Source organism: Bubalus bubalis, chromosome 1 (genome assembly GCF_019923935.1).
Source record: "Bubalus bubalis isolate 160015118507 breed Murrah chromosome 1, NDDB_SH_1, whole genome shotgun sequence".
Taxonomy (NCBI): domain Eukaryota; kingdom Metazoa; phylum Chordata; class Mammalia; order Artiodactyla; family Bovidae; genus Bubalus; species Bubalus bubalis.
The window spans coordinates 37925504-37940625 of record NC_059157.1 but is presented as its reverse complement, the minus strand read 5'-3'; the positions used below and the strand labels follow the sequence as shown (position 1 = coordinate 37940625).

General features: G+C 36.6%; 1 protein-coding gene across 4 annotated transcripts in view; it reads left to right on the top strand.

Moving 5' to 3' along the window:
* Positions 1-15122, top strand: part of WDR17 (WD repeat domain 17) — a 71024-nt gene that overhangs the window by 34760 nt on the left and 21142 nt on the right. For all 4 annotated transcript variants that reach the window (XM_044938656.1, XM_044938648.1, XM_044938666.1 and 1 more), the window contains 9 exons: positions 623-807; positions 1419-1587; positions 3464-3555; positions 5405-5487; positions 7902-7988; positions 11178-11342; positions 13019-13221; positions 14619-14768; positions 14856-14986. In XM_044938656.1, coding sequence (XP_044794591.1) covers positions 623-807; positions 1419-1587; positions 3464-3555; positions 5405-5487; positions 7902-7988; positions 11178-11342; positions 13019-13221; positions 14619-14768; positions 14856-14986 — 1265 coding nt within the window. The remainder of the gene's footprint in view (positions 1-622; positions 808-1418; positions 1588-3463; positions 3556-5404; positions 5488-7901; positions 7989-11177; positions 11343-13018; positions 13222-14618; positions 14769-14855; positions 14987-15122) is intronic.

Below are 15122 nucleotides of genomic sequence, written 5' to 3'. Positions count from 1 at the left end.
AATTCTCCAGGACAGAATACTGGAGTGGGTAGCCTTTCCCTTTTCCAGAAGATCTTCCCCACCCAGAGATCAAACCCAGGTCTCCTACATTGCAGGTGGATTCTTTACCAGCTGAGCCACAAGCTAAATTAAAGTGAATAATAAATAAATCTCAAAAATAGTTATTTTCATTGGATTGAAATTTTATGGAAGAGGGTTATTAGTTTTAAAAGTAAAAACTTCATGTGTGTTTGTACGTGTAGAGGAAGAAGTAAGCTTTTATATCAGCATTTTGAAAGAACATTGATTCCAAAATAATCATGCTGTGTTTTAATTTATGGGCAGTAAGAAATTAAATATTCAGCACATACTGGGATTCTTCACACTAATTTTTATTCATCTTGTTTCACCTGCACTCTATACACCTCTTTTCAAAATAATATCCCATTTTGTGTTTGTGTGTGTGTGTGTGGGCAGTTCTGCAAAAGTACACCTGAAAATCTGATCATTGCTTATTAAGAGTTTACGTATACAAATTCTAGATAAAAGAAAACGAAGGAGCATCTATACAAATTAAGTCCTTTGACTTCATTCCAGCATGTGGAGAGCCACTGGCATAAGGGTTTATTACTTTCTTTTCTAGTTTCAAACCAGTCCCCAACCAAAAATCATTACACATCCTCCACGAGTGAAGCAGTCCCACCCCCAACTCTGACGCAGAATCAGGCCTTCTCTCTTCCTCCTGGTCATGCCGTGTGCTGTTTCCTGGATGGTGGCGTTGGACTTTATGATATGGGAGCCAAGAAGTGGGATTTTCTTAGGGACTTGGTATGTCTGTGATTTTCTCTCTCTTATAATGCAGTGCTTATTTTGTGTATAAAGTGATGTTTACTTTTACTTATGTGTTAATATTGTCCTAAGATTATTTTTGTAGAGAACCATACATTAGGAATTTATTTTGGTTGACTGAAACTTTTTATAAAGATGTCTATAACTATTAAAAGTATTTAACTGTATATATTGTAAACATTAAATTTCTTTAAAAAGTACTGTCTGCTTAGCTTATCGGGAATATTCTGCATTTGGCGGTGTTCCCATTATTGTGTATGCCATGTTACCCCTATGTATAGTATTGGAAAATCATGTAGTTGCTCTATATTTTGGAAGCAAAATGAGAAATAGAATGTTATTTCAGGATGAAGGAGAAAGTCCATCTCTGCCAGTTACTCCAAGCTTTCTTGTTCTCATTCATGAATTGAGCAAGGTTGGATTAAGTGTTTTCTAAGGTTTATTTCTATTATTGAGTCATAATAAATCTATGAGTCTACAAACTTCTGTTGTAATGATTATGAAGCCTCTGTGTAAAATAGAATACAGTCCTGCTGAGAACTCACATTTTGCCTGGTTTCCTTCCGTGCTTTTTTACGCTGCATTCCTAGGGTCATGTGGAAACTATTTTTGACTGCAAATTCAAGCCTGACAATCCCAATCTTTTAGCAACAGCTTCATTTGACGGCACCATAAAAGTCTGGGATATAAACACGTTGACTGCGGTGTACACATCCCCGGGGAACGAAGGGGTTATTTATTCCCTTTCATGGGCTCCAGGTAAGAATGTTTTTTATTAAAATCAGGAGTACAATTGAATGACTTTCCTGCTTTTATATTCATCTGCATTATCTTCTGTCCTTCAGTGCCGTCTTGCTCCAAATGATTGTGGAAGCAAATTAGTATCAACATATGTGGGGGGATTTAGAATAAACTCCCTGAGCAGGCACTTTGATTTCTGGGCCTTTCTGTACAGTGTAGTCACATAGGAAAAGCCACAGTTAATCAGCATAATACTCACCCATCTCATTTTAGCTGCATTTGTATAGATCTGCCTGTAAAGTGTTAAGTCACTCAGTCATGTCTGACTTTTTGCGACCCCATGAGCTGTAGCCCACCAGGCTCCTCAGTCCCTGGAATTCTCCAGGCAAGAATACTGCAGTGAGTTGCCATTCCCTTCTCTGAGGGATCTTCTCGACCCAGGGATCGAACCCAGGTCTCCCGTATTGCAGGCAGATTCTTTACTGTCTGAGCCGCCAGGGAAGCCCTATAAAGATGTAATGTATTTTACATGATGGAAGTTTTCCTTAATATTTTCATGTGACTCAAACATATACAATAAAGTATTTTTTTCTAAAAATTATGCTACCTGTCTTTCCCTGGTGCATCTGTTTTGTGAATAAGAATGATCATCTGTTTGATTATGAGCATGTGATTCTGTATAAACTCTACTTTTGTAATAGTGAAGGATTTTATGGGATACTAGGGTCTTTTCTTGGACTCAGTATGGTAGAATCTTTATGCTTTCCTGTACATAAAAAAGAAAAGAGATGCCCTATAAAACCGCTGGCATTTTCTCCCAAAACATTAAATTTTCCTGTAATGAATAACTTTAAAAACTAAACTGAGTTTTTTACTTTAAAAAGTATGTAGAATGTTTTACTTATTTGTCCTAATACTAATACATGAATTAAAAACTGACTTATAGCCAGTATATAGCTTATTTTTTAGCTTATCTCCTCATGCACATAAATTTTTAGCCCTGAATATATATATATTGGGTTTTTAAAGGGTTTGATGTCTTCAGACTTCTATTTTCTTTACCCTATTTTTAGAGTAGAATCACAGGAAAAATTTTAGAGGTGCAAATAAATGTGAAAACTTTTCCCCAGTAATTTTAGAGCCCCAACAGGGTAGCAGAATGAAAATCCTAGAAAAACTGGTGAGGACTATTTTGTAAAGTACTTACAGTTATTTATCACAAAATAATTCCTCTATATTTTTTCTCCTAGGTAGCAGGTAATAGCTGTTTCTTTCTTCTAATGGAGAAAACCTCTTCTTTGATTGCCTTGTAACAAATTCAGAATCATCTACTAACTTAGCAGTAGTTTGATTTTCATAGATTTTTTTTCTTAAAAATTAAAAGCATTATGTTTTTGATGGAGAAGATGAATTTTTTCATGCATCTTGCTTACAGAAATATTTACTTTCCTAACCATTAATAGATTACTAAAATTGTTAGATTGTCAGAAAAATGTAAATGCTGACTGGATATGTAACAATATTGAGGAATTATTGATAGTCTTTCTATTTTTGATTATCCTAGTTTGATCACGTAATAAAAGAGATCCTGTATTTTAGACATCCATCCTCAAGTGTTTATTTATGAAAGAACACAATGTTAGAGCTTTGCTCCAAAAAATCCAGTAGGGGGCTATAGACAAAAATAAGATTGACCATACTTAGATAATTGTTGAAATTGTATGATATATTTATGCACTATACTTTCTGTCTATATTTGCATGCAGTTAATAATTTTCATTATTAAAACTTGAAGCACTTTGCAAACTCAAGTCTTTTTCAAAAATTACATTTTTAAAAAGAGTTGAATTTGTGGCAAACTTTTCATATAATGTCTAACAAATTGTTTCCTAAGGTGATTTAAATTGTATTGCTGGAGCAACTTCCCGAAACGGTGCTTTTATTTGGGATATTAAAAAGGGCAAAATGATACAACGATTTAATGAGGTAGGATGTATTTATTGCTAGCTTAATAATATAATGTCTTATATGGCCTCATGTATTTTCAATGCTTTTCTCTCTAAATTTAATAGTTAATCAGCAGGTGGCATTATTAGAAGAAAATCCAAGAGGACACACATATGCTAAAATGAATTCTGAAAAATGTAGCTAATTCTAAGATACAATTATTCACCCAAAGTTGCATTAGAGGTTCAAAGGAATTTTAAGTCATCTTCCACAAAATTGTCTAGGCAAATACTCAAAAGTTAGAAAAAGACTAAGCTCAGAATGTGTCCCAAATCACAGTCCCAATTTTGTCACTGATTAGCTTTTGACATAGAATCATTTTATTGTCTTGATCCTGATTGTTCACCTATAAGATGGTAAAGTTGGATGTTTTAGTTCTTCTGAGTCTCAAATTCCATTTTTCCATAACACATTGTAAAAACTCCCTCTCTCCTCTTGGCAGTGTCACAGATTGTACTTCTTCTGCTTGGAGTTGAATTGTCCTTCCATTTTTTTCCTGAGTTCTGTTAATATTTGCAAAATATATATAATCTCATTGACAGTGCATTAGCTGTGAAGGGAGGAAGATATGAACAGGGTCTAGGATTGTCCCTCGATCTCTTGAAATTTCATTCAAGTGGTTACAGTGGTTACTGTACTTAAATTGTGGCTGATGTTAAGGGGAGACTAAAGTGACTTTTTCTCTGGAGCTTTAAGGCTGTTTTACTAAGGTGGTCTTCAGTTTGCTATTTTAACCTTTTTTTGGGGGGAGTCCATCTTTATAAGGACGGACACAGGAATGGAGGTGGTCTTTATATTCATTCAGTTGAAGGAGTCGGGGTTCTCCATTAGCTGAGTTCATCCTCATGAACTCAGTGCACTTAAGGGTCAGTAATGTCCTGCTTTTTATTTTGTGAGGCCCATGTAACAGTTAATTGAAGCCAGAAGTGTTGATTTTTCCCACATTTATTATCCTAAATTTAAGCAATTTCGATACTGGTTCTAACTATGCTTCTGGACGCTGGGAAAGCCATGAATGATGTAAGAGACGTCCTGGATGCTTGGGGCTGGCTGTGGGGTCAGGTTGGGGCTGCCTACTGCTAATGACAAGGTACTTAGATCATAAGACACCAAGATGCTGGGAAACTTCGAAATGAATTGATCACACCCATTACCTAGTTGAAGAGTGACATTCCTGTGTATAGATTGTATCCTTTGTGTTTTTAAAAGTTCTAATCATACCAGCTTAATTATATTCCTTTACACTTCTCCAGTCCAAGAATACAGATAAATGTAGAGATTAGTTATAATAATAACAACCTTAAACCTTCTTTGTTTTATAAAAATAAAATTTAGAAGAACAATCAATAATAACAGTTGCTTGCAGTATCTCTTTTACTGTAGTTTTTTTTTTAATTTTATTTTATTTTTAAATTTTACATAATTGTATTAGTTTTGCCAAATATCAAAATGAATCCACCACAGGTATATTGGGTTTGAAAACTGTAAGTATCTTCATCATTATGGGAAAGGTGGGCTTTCCCAGAAAAAGATATAAAACTGAGCTTGATTCTACAGATGACTGACAGACTTTGGGCCTTTATCAGTGTCCACAAAAGGAAATAGAGCCACCCAGTTTATGTCTTAAAACAATCATTTTGCTTCTTAAGTGTGATAGCTTTACGCATTCTTTAAGTTTGTATTCAGCTTTCTGTTGTTCACAATAATGTCTCTGTAGCATCATCTAGAGCAAGTTCCTAATAGAAAAGTAATATTAGAAGAAGTAAATAAATAAGAGAAAAAAGGGGTGAATTATTTCTTATTGATAGGTCTTTTGCATTTTTTGAAGCATGGAAAAAATGGGATATTCTGCATTGCCTGGAGTCATAAAGATTCCAAAAGAATAGCAACCTGCAGTGGTGATGGTTACTGGTAAGTACTGTGTATGAAATCACACTGTTTATAAAGATGCATTTGATAATATAAGTGTCTCATGTTAGCACCTGTATTAAAATATTTGATAAGATGCTGTTTGTACAGCTCTGCCAGCTGTCATAAATATCACTTACAGTGGCTTCCCAGGTGGCACTAGTGGTAAAGAACCTGCCTGCCAATGTCGCCGATGAGACTCAGGTTCAATCCCTGAGTTAGGAATATCCCCTGGAGGAGGAAATGGCAACCCACTCCAGTATTCTTGCCTGGAAAATCCCATGGACAGAGGAGCCTGGCAGGCTACAGTCCTTGGGGTCTCAAAGAGTCAGACACAACTGAAGCGACTTAGCAGCTCCATATATAGGCACATGCACTGCTGTGATATACCAGTAATAAATAACAATTCAATGATGTTTAAAAATAAACCAGTAATTGCTTTCTAAATGTAAATACTACTCAAATTATAACTAAAATTCTGTGACTTGCCTCAAATCAACTTCACGTACTTTGAGAGTCTAATTCTCATCATGTTTTGAGGAAGGGGTATTTCATTTCCCAAGTGACTCGAGATATCAAGTGCTCTAGAAACTTGTTCACAGTAGATGTTATTCTTTTAAAAAGGATAAAAAGGCTTTGCAAGGAGGAATAAGGTCATGCTGTGGGAAATGTCTATTTTCTAACTAACTTCTCTGACCCTGTGTTTCAGAAATATGTGAGTCCCAGGGAAAAGTAGTTTTCCAAGAAATATATGTAAGGGAAGAATTGCCCTTGAGTTTAAAAAAGTTTTTAATCCAGTGATACTACCATATATCTTTGACATGTGGTATAGGAATTTATTGTTGTTGAGAAATAGTAGAGTTTATGTCCTCTTGGATTTTGCTGTACCCCGCCCAATCTTCTCATTCTCACTTTTTAACTTCATTGGAAAATACAGAAGTTGTGGAAACCAAACATCTGTACCAGGAAGCTAAAATTTTCAGAAACAACAGTATTAGGAGTTTTTCCCTTGAAAATGACTATTTGCTAATTGATACATACCAAAGTACGAAAGATGTACCTAAGGGTTTTTTTTATTAGGGGATATGTAGTTAGCTTTACCAGAGAAGGCAATGGCACCCCACTCCAGTACTCTTGCCTGGAAAATCCCATGGACGGAGGAGCCTGGTAGGCTGCAGTCCATGGGGTTGCACAGATTCGGACACGACTGAGCGACTTCACTTTCACTTTTCACTTTCATGCACTGGAGAAGGAAATGGCAACCCACTCCAGTGTTCTTGCCTGGAAAATCCCAGGGATGGGGGAGCCTGGTGGGCTGCCATCTATGGGGTCGCACAGAGTCGCCACAACTGAAGCGACTTAGCAGCAGTTAGCTTTACCATGTATTTTCAGGGCATTAACTTACTTGATAAATACCACAGTCTCACTAAACATTTGTAAGTATAGGTTACCACCACTCCCTAGTAGCCTCAAAAGTTTTGGTGGGCCTAGAAAGATCCCCTGGAGAAGGGAATGGCTGCCCACTCCGGTATTCCTGCCTGGAGAAGTCCATGGACAGTAGAGCCTGGTGGGCTATAGTCCATAGATTCACAAAAAGTCAGACAAGACTGAACGACTAACACGTTCACTTTCACATAGGGATATTTTTAAAGGGTCTTTTCCAAAGGCTTTTAAAACTTTGCAGTACATTAATTTACACACAGCTTTGTGTTCCTAATGGAATTAATAGCCCTTGTATTATAGTCATAATATAGAAGGATGTTGTGTGCTCAGTCATGTCCGACTCTTTGCGACTCCATGGACTATGGCCCACCAGGCTCCTCTCCCCGTGGAATTTTCTAGGCAAGAATACTGGATAGGTTGCCATTTCCTACTCCAACAGTAGGGTCTTAAGCTTCATTTATTTTTGCATTAAAAATGTATGAAATGTATTTGGGGAAAAGGGCTCCTCCAGATTTCTAGTTGTATCCCTTAAAAATGTGCCATGAAAATATTATAATGACTTACATGTCTTAGACTTGGTGTAATAATATATACAACCAACACTGTAAATGAGTTGTTTTAAACATAAATTTTCAACTGTTAAATTTTGAAGCTGAAAATCTAATGCTTGTGTTTTAAAATATGTGTATTATACTATGTATTTCCTAAATAAATAAAATATTTTCTAAATAAGAAAGTATCTCCTTTAAATAGGGTTCAATGGGTTGCCATAATTAATACTATGTGATGTAAATATACTTATCATAATGATAATATCATTTACATGGTACTTTTAAATGTTCCCTATGCTTTGCAAACAAGGTCTCTACCCTAAAACACTTTTGTTTAAATTATATAGTTTTGGCTTTCTTCCTTTGAATAATGATTTTAGAATGTTGTACTTTTCTATTAACATATTAAATACTTAATTTCAGTATAATTCGAACAATTGATGGTAAAATACTACACAAATACAGACATCCAGCTGCAGTATTTGGTTGTGATTGGAGCCAAAACAACAAGTAAGTATTTTTTCCTGAAAAAAGTAATAATTATACTTAGAAGATTTTGAATAACCATAAAGTTTGATGTTATTCTCATAAGTAATATTCATCACTCTTTTTAGGTAATATTCCCCTTATCTCGTCTTGTAACTGCATGTTTAACCATCTATTTTTATTCCATGAAGTTTTTACATGATTTAGGAATAGTGATTCCTACTTTGAAACAACTTGCTGCTGCTTTAGGGAAAAGCATACAGCTCACTAATGAAAATGGAAGTCAGTCCAGTCTGAGTGTGGTTTCTGAGACATGAGGCCCTTGCTCTAACCCTCTTAGGGATCTCTGCAGTGCATTGTCCCCATGACTTTCCATTGCCTCCACGTGATGCAAATGCCATGACATGGGGTGATTTCCCAAGATGTGGAAGTTAGAATGGTTTTGAAAGGTCAACCTTGTTTAAGAGCCTGGAATTTACCATGTAAAGATCAGCTTAGATTTAAAAATTATACCTGTGGCAGATTCATTTGGATATTTGGCAAAACTAATACAATTATGTAAAGTTTAAAAATAAAATAAAATAAAAAAAAAATTAATCCACATCAAACCTCCACTAAAATTGATCCTTTAAGCGACTGAACAAGAACAACAAATTGTATTTAAGAAGTCAAACTTTCTTTAAATATTGTGAAAATAATGTGAATTATGCTTTTAAAATATGCATATGAAATATTCAAACCATATTGCACTGGGTTCTGAATCAAATCACTATTATACAAAATCATGACCCTATGCATTTCCTCCAGTAAATATGGAATTTGTAACACACAATAAAGATTCTGAAGTGAGCACACAACCAGCTCCTCTGCAGTGTTGGCCATCTTGGTGACCTGAAAGTGCCAGCAACAAACCGCTGAAACCCAAATGCTTGTTCTCCTCTTTTAGACCTTATCATCCCTGAACTGTCACCTCCAGTCAGCCCTCGATTCCTGTCATAGCCTCCATCTAATTGTTCTTTTTGTAGTCACCCCCCAGCCACTGAACCAGTGACACGTGTCTATTTGGGGACTTCCACAGAAGCCTTCTAAATCAATTTCAGAGTTCACACCTGTTGTCACAACTTCCTCTGTCTGTGTTCTCCAGGTGGCTGCCAGAGTGAGCATCGAAACATGCAGATGTGAGCACAGCTCTCTGTTGCTTAAATCTCCCAGCAGTTTCCCTTTGATCTTGGAATGACATGCAGAGTCCTAGCCAGGCAGGGCTCCTCTGTGCCTTATCTCTTTCCAGGCCTCGCTACCTCTGCTTCTTAGGTCCGGCCACAGTGGCTTTCAGCTTCTTGAACCAGCCAGCTCATTTTTGCCCCAGGGCTTTTGCTCCTGTTTTCACCTGCATCTAGAATTCTACTTCCCACCCCACCCTACCCAGTCCACCCTGACCTGGGCATAAATAACTTCTCCCTATCTCTCAGCTCAGGAACCACTTCTGCAGAAAAGTCTTCCATGATAAATTTCCCCTGTAATATCATACACCTTAGGACACTTAACATCAGAAAATTAAGTTTTAGTTGTGAATTGGCTACCTCTCCCTGAGATAAGCAATGGTTCTCGATTTTTCACAGTGTATTCTTAGTAGAACACTGTGCTTCTAACCCTCACTATACCTTGAAAAAGTAGACGTGTAGTAAATACTTGTTGAACATACAAATGAGTAGAATTACCTTGTATCTGATCAACAGAATCGTTCCACATTCTTATTTCCCTCTTTTATAGGGTTAATAAGAATTTGACCATTCAGGGGGAAAAAAGATATGAATGCAGTATGCTTTGTTGGTTAAGAAAGCTTTAAAAAAAAAAGTTCTTTATACTTAACTTTTATGTTTACTGGTAAGCCTGTCTAATAAATTTCATTTTTCATTTTGACATTTCATTTTTGTTTTTAAAAATCTTTTCTAAATGTTCTAATTTCTGTATTTATATTCCACTTAGTGTCTTAGGAGATAAGTGAAAAACATCTTTAACTTATAAAAGTTTATTCATATTCCTGAATTTATAATTTGGATAGCTGTGTGTACATTTTTAAATTTTTTTTCATTTCTAAGATTTTATATCTGTGTATCTGCATATACATATATAAAAAATACTCCTGTGTACATGTAAATATTTGTATTATGCAAAATAAATTTTCCCACATAGGGAAACAAGCCTGTTTATCAGTGAGCCTTGGGTGCATGTAATCTATACGTTTACAGACCAACCAGCGTGCTAGTTTAACGATTTCTGTGTTTGGACTTGTAAGCTTTAATAAATACCGCTATTATAACCGATAGGACAAAAATCAGCAGTTCGAAGTTTGGAGAAGGTTTTGATGACAATTGGGTCCAAAACGTGTAACTTCCCCTCTTTACCTTTGGGCCTGGAGACTGTTTCTGTGATGGTTAATGTTCCTTGGAGAGACTGTTGTGTCCGGTTCATGATTTCACAGGTGTGCCTAGTACTTGAATTCCACTGGTACTCCAGGCATGACCACTAGGGTATAGCTAGTTGCTTAGCTTGTCTCACTCTTAAGAATAATGAGCAATGAACCTTTAAAGATCATACCCACATATTATATTTCCAAAGGAATCTTCTGGATCAGTTAAGCATCTCAAGTTGAGGAAACCACCAAAGAGAATTGGAAAATCAGGACTGTGACTGACTTACTGTCAGATGAGTCAACCCTGGTCTTCGGGGAGTTTTCTAGTACACTGCTGGGGGAAACATTGCTATTTGTACCAATACCAAAAAAAAATCTACTAGCAGTCAGGGCATGTAGTAATCGATAACTTGCGTACCAGCAATTCAGCAAATCTCAATCACTGACCATTTGGGACCCTTTACAAGTTCCAATAGTTGCAAAATATAAACGTCTGAGAAATATTCAAGTTATGAATCTGGGCATCTTGCAAAAACAAACATAGAGAAGTAAATATACCATTATCTCTCATCTGAGGGAAATAAAAAATTTACCTGATTAAAAGGGAAGCTTGAGAAGCTAACTGCACTAGAGCAGTTTCTATAAATGATGTTTTTGCTTACATCAGTTTGTAGTGTAACTTCGTGAAGGGAGCAGAGCATTCTGGTTTTAAAAAATAGTACAGTGTACATTTAAAAACGATCAGTACCAGGTATTATCAACCCTCTCATTTTTTTAATGGGCCATTGATGATGTTTCAGAGACATGATAGCCACGGGCTGTGAAGACAAAAATGTTCGTGTCTATTATGTGGCCACCAGCTCAGATCAGCCACTGAAGGTGTTCAGCGGGCACACGGAGAAAGTGTTCCATGTGAGATGGTCTCCTCTGAGGGAGGGGACTCTTTGCAGTGGCTCTGATGATGGGTATGTACTTTTGGATTCTTGTTTCTAGTCCTGAAACTCATAAGCGTGCAGTTTTCTAGAAATGTGCTTATTTATATTATCCAACTTGTATGTGGAACTATTCTAAATATGTACTTAATAAGTAGGCAGTTAACAAGTATCTAACTGCACACATCTAAAAATTTTTCCTTACTTAATGTCATATTCATGCTTTCTGTGTCCTTATTTGGGCTTCCCTGATGGCTCAGATGGTAAAGAATCCTCCTGCAATGCTAGAGACCTGGGTTCATTCCTGGATTGGGAAAATCCCCTGGAGGAGGTTATTGTGTTCGCTGTAGATGCTTATTTCTATCTTACTAAGAACAGAGTTAACAGAAATGAAAATTGTAGAAGGGTCTGGGGAAAATGTCTGAAACAGTAAATCTTTGTAAAATATAGAGAAGAGTTTATAATGTTCTCATATCTAATTGGAAAACAGCTGTACTCTGTTTTCATTAAGAATGAAATAAAAGATGATTATATGTGTTAGCGTGAAGAGAAGATATTTTAGAAATGAGAATGATTTAACATTTTTTTCTAGGTTTGTGAAAGTTTCTGAAATCTTGTCTGTGTTTTATATCCAGACGTATTTGCATAGTTTGGGCTATTTGAATAGGAGATAAATTTAGGTAAGAAAAGTCTTACTTTGTGCTAGTAAAAGTTGTAATAGTAGCCACATTATCCTGTCCTAGTATAAAAGAGAAGAAGAAAAGTTTTTTTTTTTATATAAAGCGGAAAGAGATATATGCCTTAAATAAAAATGTGATGTATCTTCTAATGGTATAATATAACCTTTGGAGTATCAATATTTTGATATTTTCAGGTTGATATAAATCTGTAACTAAAAGATAATTATGAGTTATCCAAGCAGAGTTGGCATCTGGAGGTCTTAAATTGATTTTGAGTTAAAATTTTACTTCAGTAATATTTGTATTCTACAGTCAGTAAACTCCAGTAATATTATGCATCCATTTGTATTTAAATTTTGTACTTGATCTGAGAGTGATTCCACAGACTAAGAAACTTATTTTACTGACATAAACATGAACTGTTTACTGTGTTGATAAAAGCATAGAGCTCTGTAATGACCTAGAGGGGTGGGATGGGGGCCTGGGAGGCTCAAGAGGGAGGGTGTATATATATACATATCGCTGATTCACTTTGTTGTACAGCAGAAACTAACACAGCATTGAAAAGTCATGATCCTGCAATAAAGTCTTTTTTAAGAAGCATAGATAGGAATTGATTTTTCAAATAATATCCATCATCATATATGCTATATTTTCATGATACAAATAGTCTGAGTGCATTTAAATGATTGTATACATGTTGTTAGTCATATTTTTTTCTTTGCCTTTATCTGCTCTGGATAATTTAAGAAAGCAATTTTTCCGGACATATAAATTGTGAAATCATATATGTAGTATCAGTAGTAAATGACCAGCAAAAGTAAAGAAGAAATATTGTAATAGCCTGGCTCTAGCCCAACTAATTATTCATTCTTTCTGCTGTGGAGAATCAACATATCTTTAAAGATAAACTGCTTTTTCAGTATGCTAAGAAATAATCACTAACAATATACGCTCCATTAAAAATATATTGACCCTTTAGATAAATTATAAGTTGAATGGTATTTATGTATAATATTCTGTTTTCAGTTCTGTTCGAATCTGGGATTACACTCAAGATGCATGCATAAATATTCTTAGTGGACACACGGCACCTGTGAGGGGACTGATGTGGAATACTGAGATCCCATACCTGCTAATATCTGGCAGCTGGGACTATACTATAAAAGTGTGGGACACACGAGAAGGAATATGTTTGGATACTGTGTGTGATCACGGTGCAGATGTATATGGTAAAGTGTTTTTCATGTACTTCTAAACTTTGCTGTATTAATGATTCAGTTTCTGAGAAATACAGTATTTTTGAAGAAATCTTAACAGTGTTTCATTTTGAAATAAGACTTACCTTATTGGAAAGTATGCATTCAAGAAGTTTACTCTTTTGATAGCAGAATGCACGGAAGAAAATAGAAAACACCCCCAGAAAAGATTAGGAGATAGCTGTTGTTAGCACTGTGGTGTCCCTGTCTCTGCAGAGAAGCACACCACCCCCACACACACACACCCTTGCACATATTCACCTGTGAGGCTTGGGTTTTTCTCACTTTCTATCACCCCAACAGTAAGTTGTAAAACAGGAAATCAGTCATAACTTAGTTATGACTTACCTAGCCATTCCTTTACCTCTATTCTTGGATATTTAGGGCAGTGTTTTATTTTTTAATATAGTACAAAGTTTTGTAGTATAAATGAGTTGGGAATGGAAAATCAGATTTCTTATCTTTTGCACATCACTTTGCTCTCATTTGTAGCACCCAAACATGGATGGGGTTAAGTAGTTGAATTACCAATGCAAAATGATAATTGAGGGAAGGTAACCCTAACTAATGCACTCCAGTATTCTTGCCTGAAGGATCCCATGGACAGAGGAGCCTGGCGGGCTATAGTCCATGGGGTCATGGAAGAGTCGGACGTGACTGAGTGACTGAGTACACACACACAACCCTAATCTAGTCGTTTGTGCCCATATGCTTGACCCCAGGGCCTTTCAGTTACTGCAGTGCAGGACTGAGGATGGGACAGAGCCCCACTGGTGGACGTTCTAAAGTGCAAGGTTCTCAAATCTTTCTTTATCTTGTAATGAGAACAGCCAGCCAGCCAGCCATTAACTCACAGATCACTGTGTGTTCCATTGATATGACTGTCACTTTGCTGATACACCAACTGAAATGCAACTTCAACATTTTCATCCAGGACCACCTGCTTTCTAATAATTATTCAACCCTGTATTCCTGTCTACAGAAGATGCTGAGTACTTTTTTGTTTTAAACATCCGTGTATCATTTACAGCCAAGACAGAAAAGTTATTTAGAACATTTCTTCATAACTTCAGTTCTGAGGAAGTAGGGTTTCCCTGGTGTTTCAGAAGGTAAAAGAATCTGCCTGCCATGCAGGAGACCTGGGTTTCATCTCAGGGTTGGGAAGATCTCCTGGAGAAGACAATGGCAACCCGCTCCAGTATTCTTGCCTGTAGAATCCCGCGGACAGGGGAGCCCGGCAGGCTACTGTCCACGGGGTCACAAAGAGTCAGATACAACTGAGCGACTAACACTTTTCACACTTAGGAAGTACATATAAATACATTTTTTTCAGTGCTTCCTTTAGTAAATGGCTTTATTTCTTCCACCAGGTTTAACATGCCACCCACGCCGCCCCTTCACAATGGCCTCATGCTCCCGGGACTCTACAGTGAGACTCTGGTCATTAACGCCATTAATCACTCCTTTACAAATAAATATTCTGGCAGACAGATCCTGGGAAGAAATCATCGGGAACACAGGTATTGAAACTCTGCACGTATTAGACCTTGTTTCTAAATATGGTTTGATAAGCGCGCTTTTCTCATTAGGTTGTGTCCCTTCTCCAGATTCTGCCATAGAGCAGGGCGCGCCCCCTCTGCTCTGCGGCAAAGTGTCAAGAGATATCAAACAGGAGATAGAGAAGCTAAGTGGAAACCTTCGTATGAAAAAACTCAGATGGTTTTCAGAATGTTTATCTGTAAGTATTGTAAGAATTAAATGTGAAAATTTCCCCTTTAGCCAAAAAGAGTCATGACGACTTTTTGTCATGAAGTTCACATCTTTACATGTGTTGTCCCAGTGTAAGAAAGCAAGTGGAAACCAGAACCTGTAAG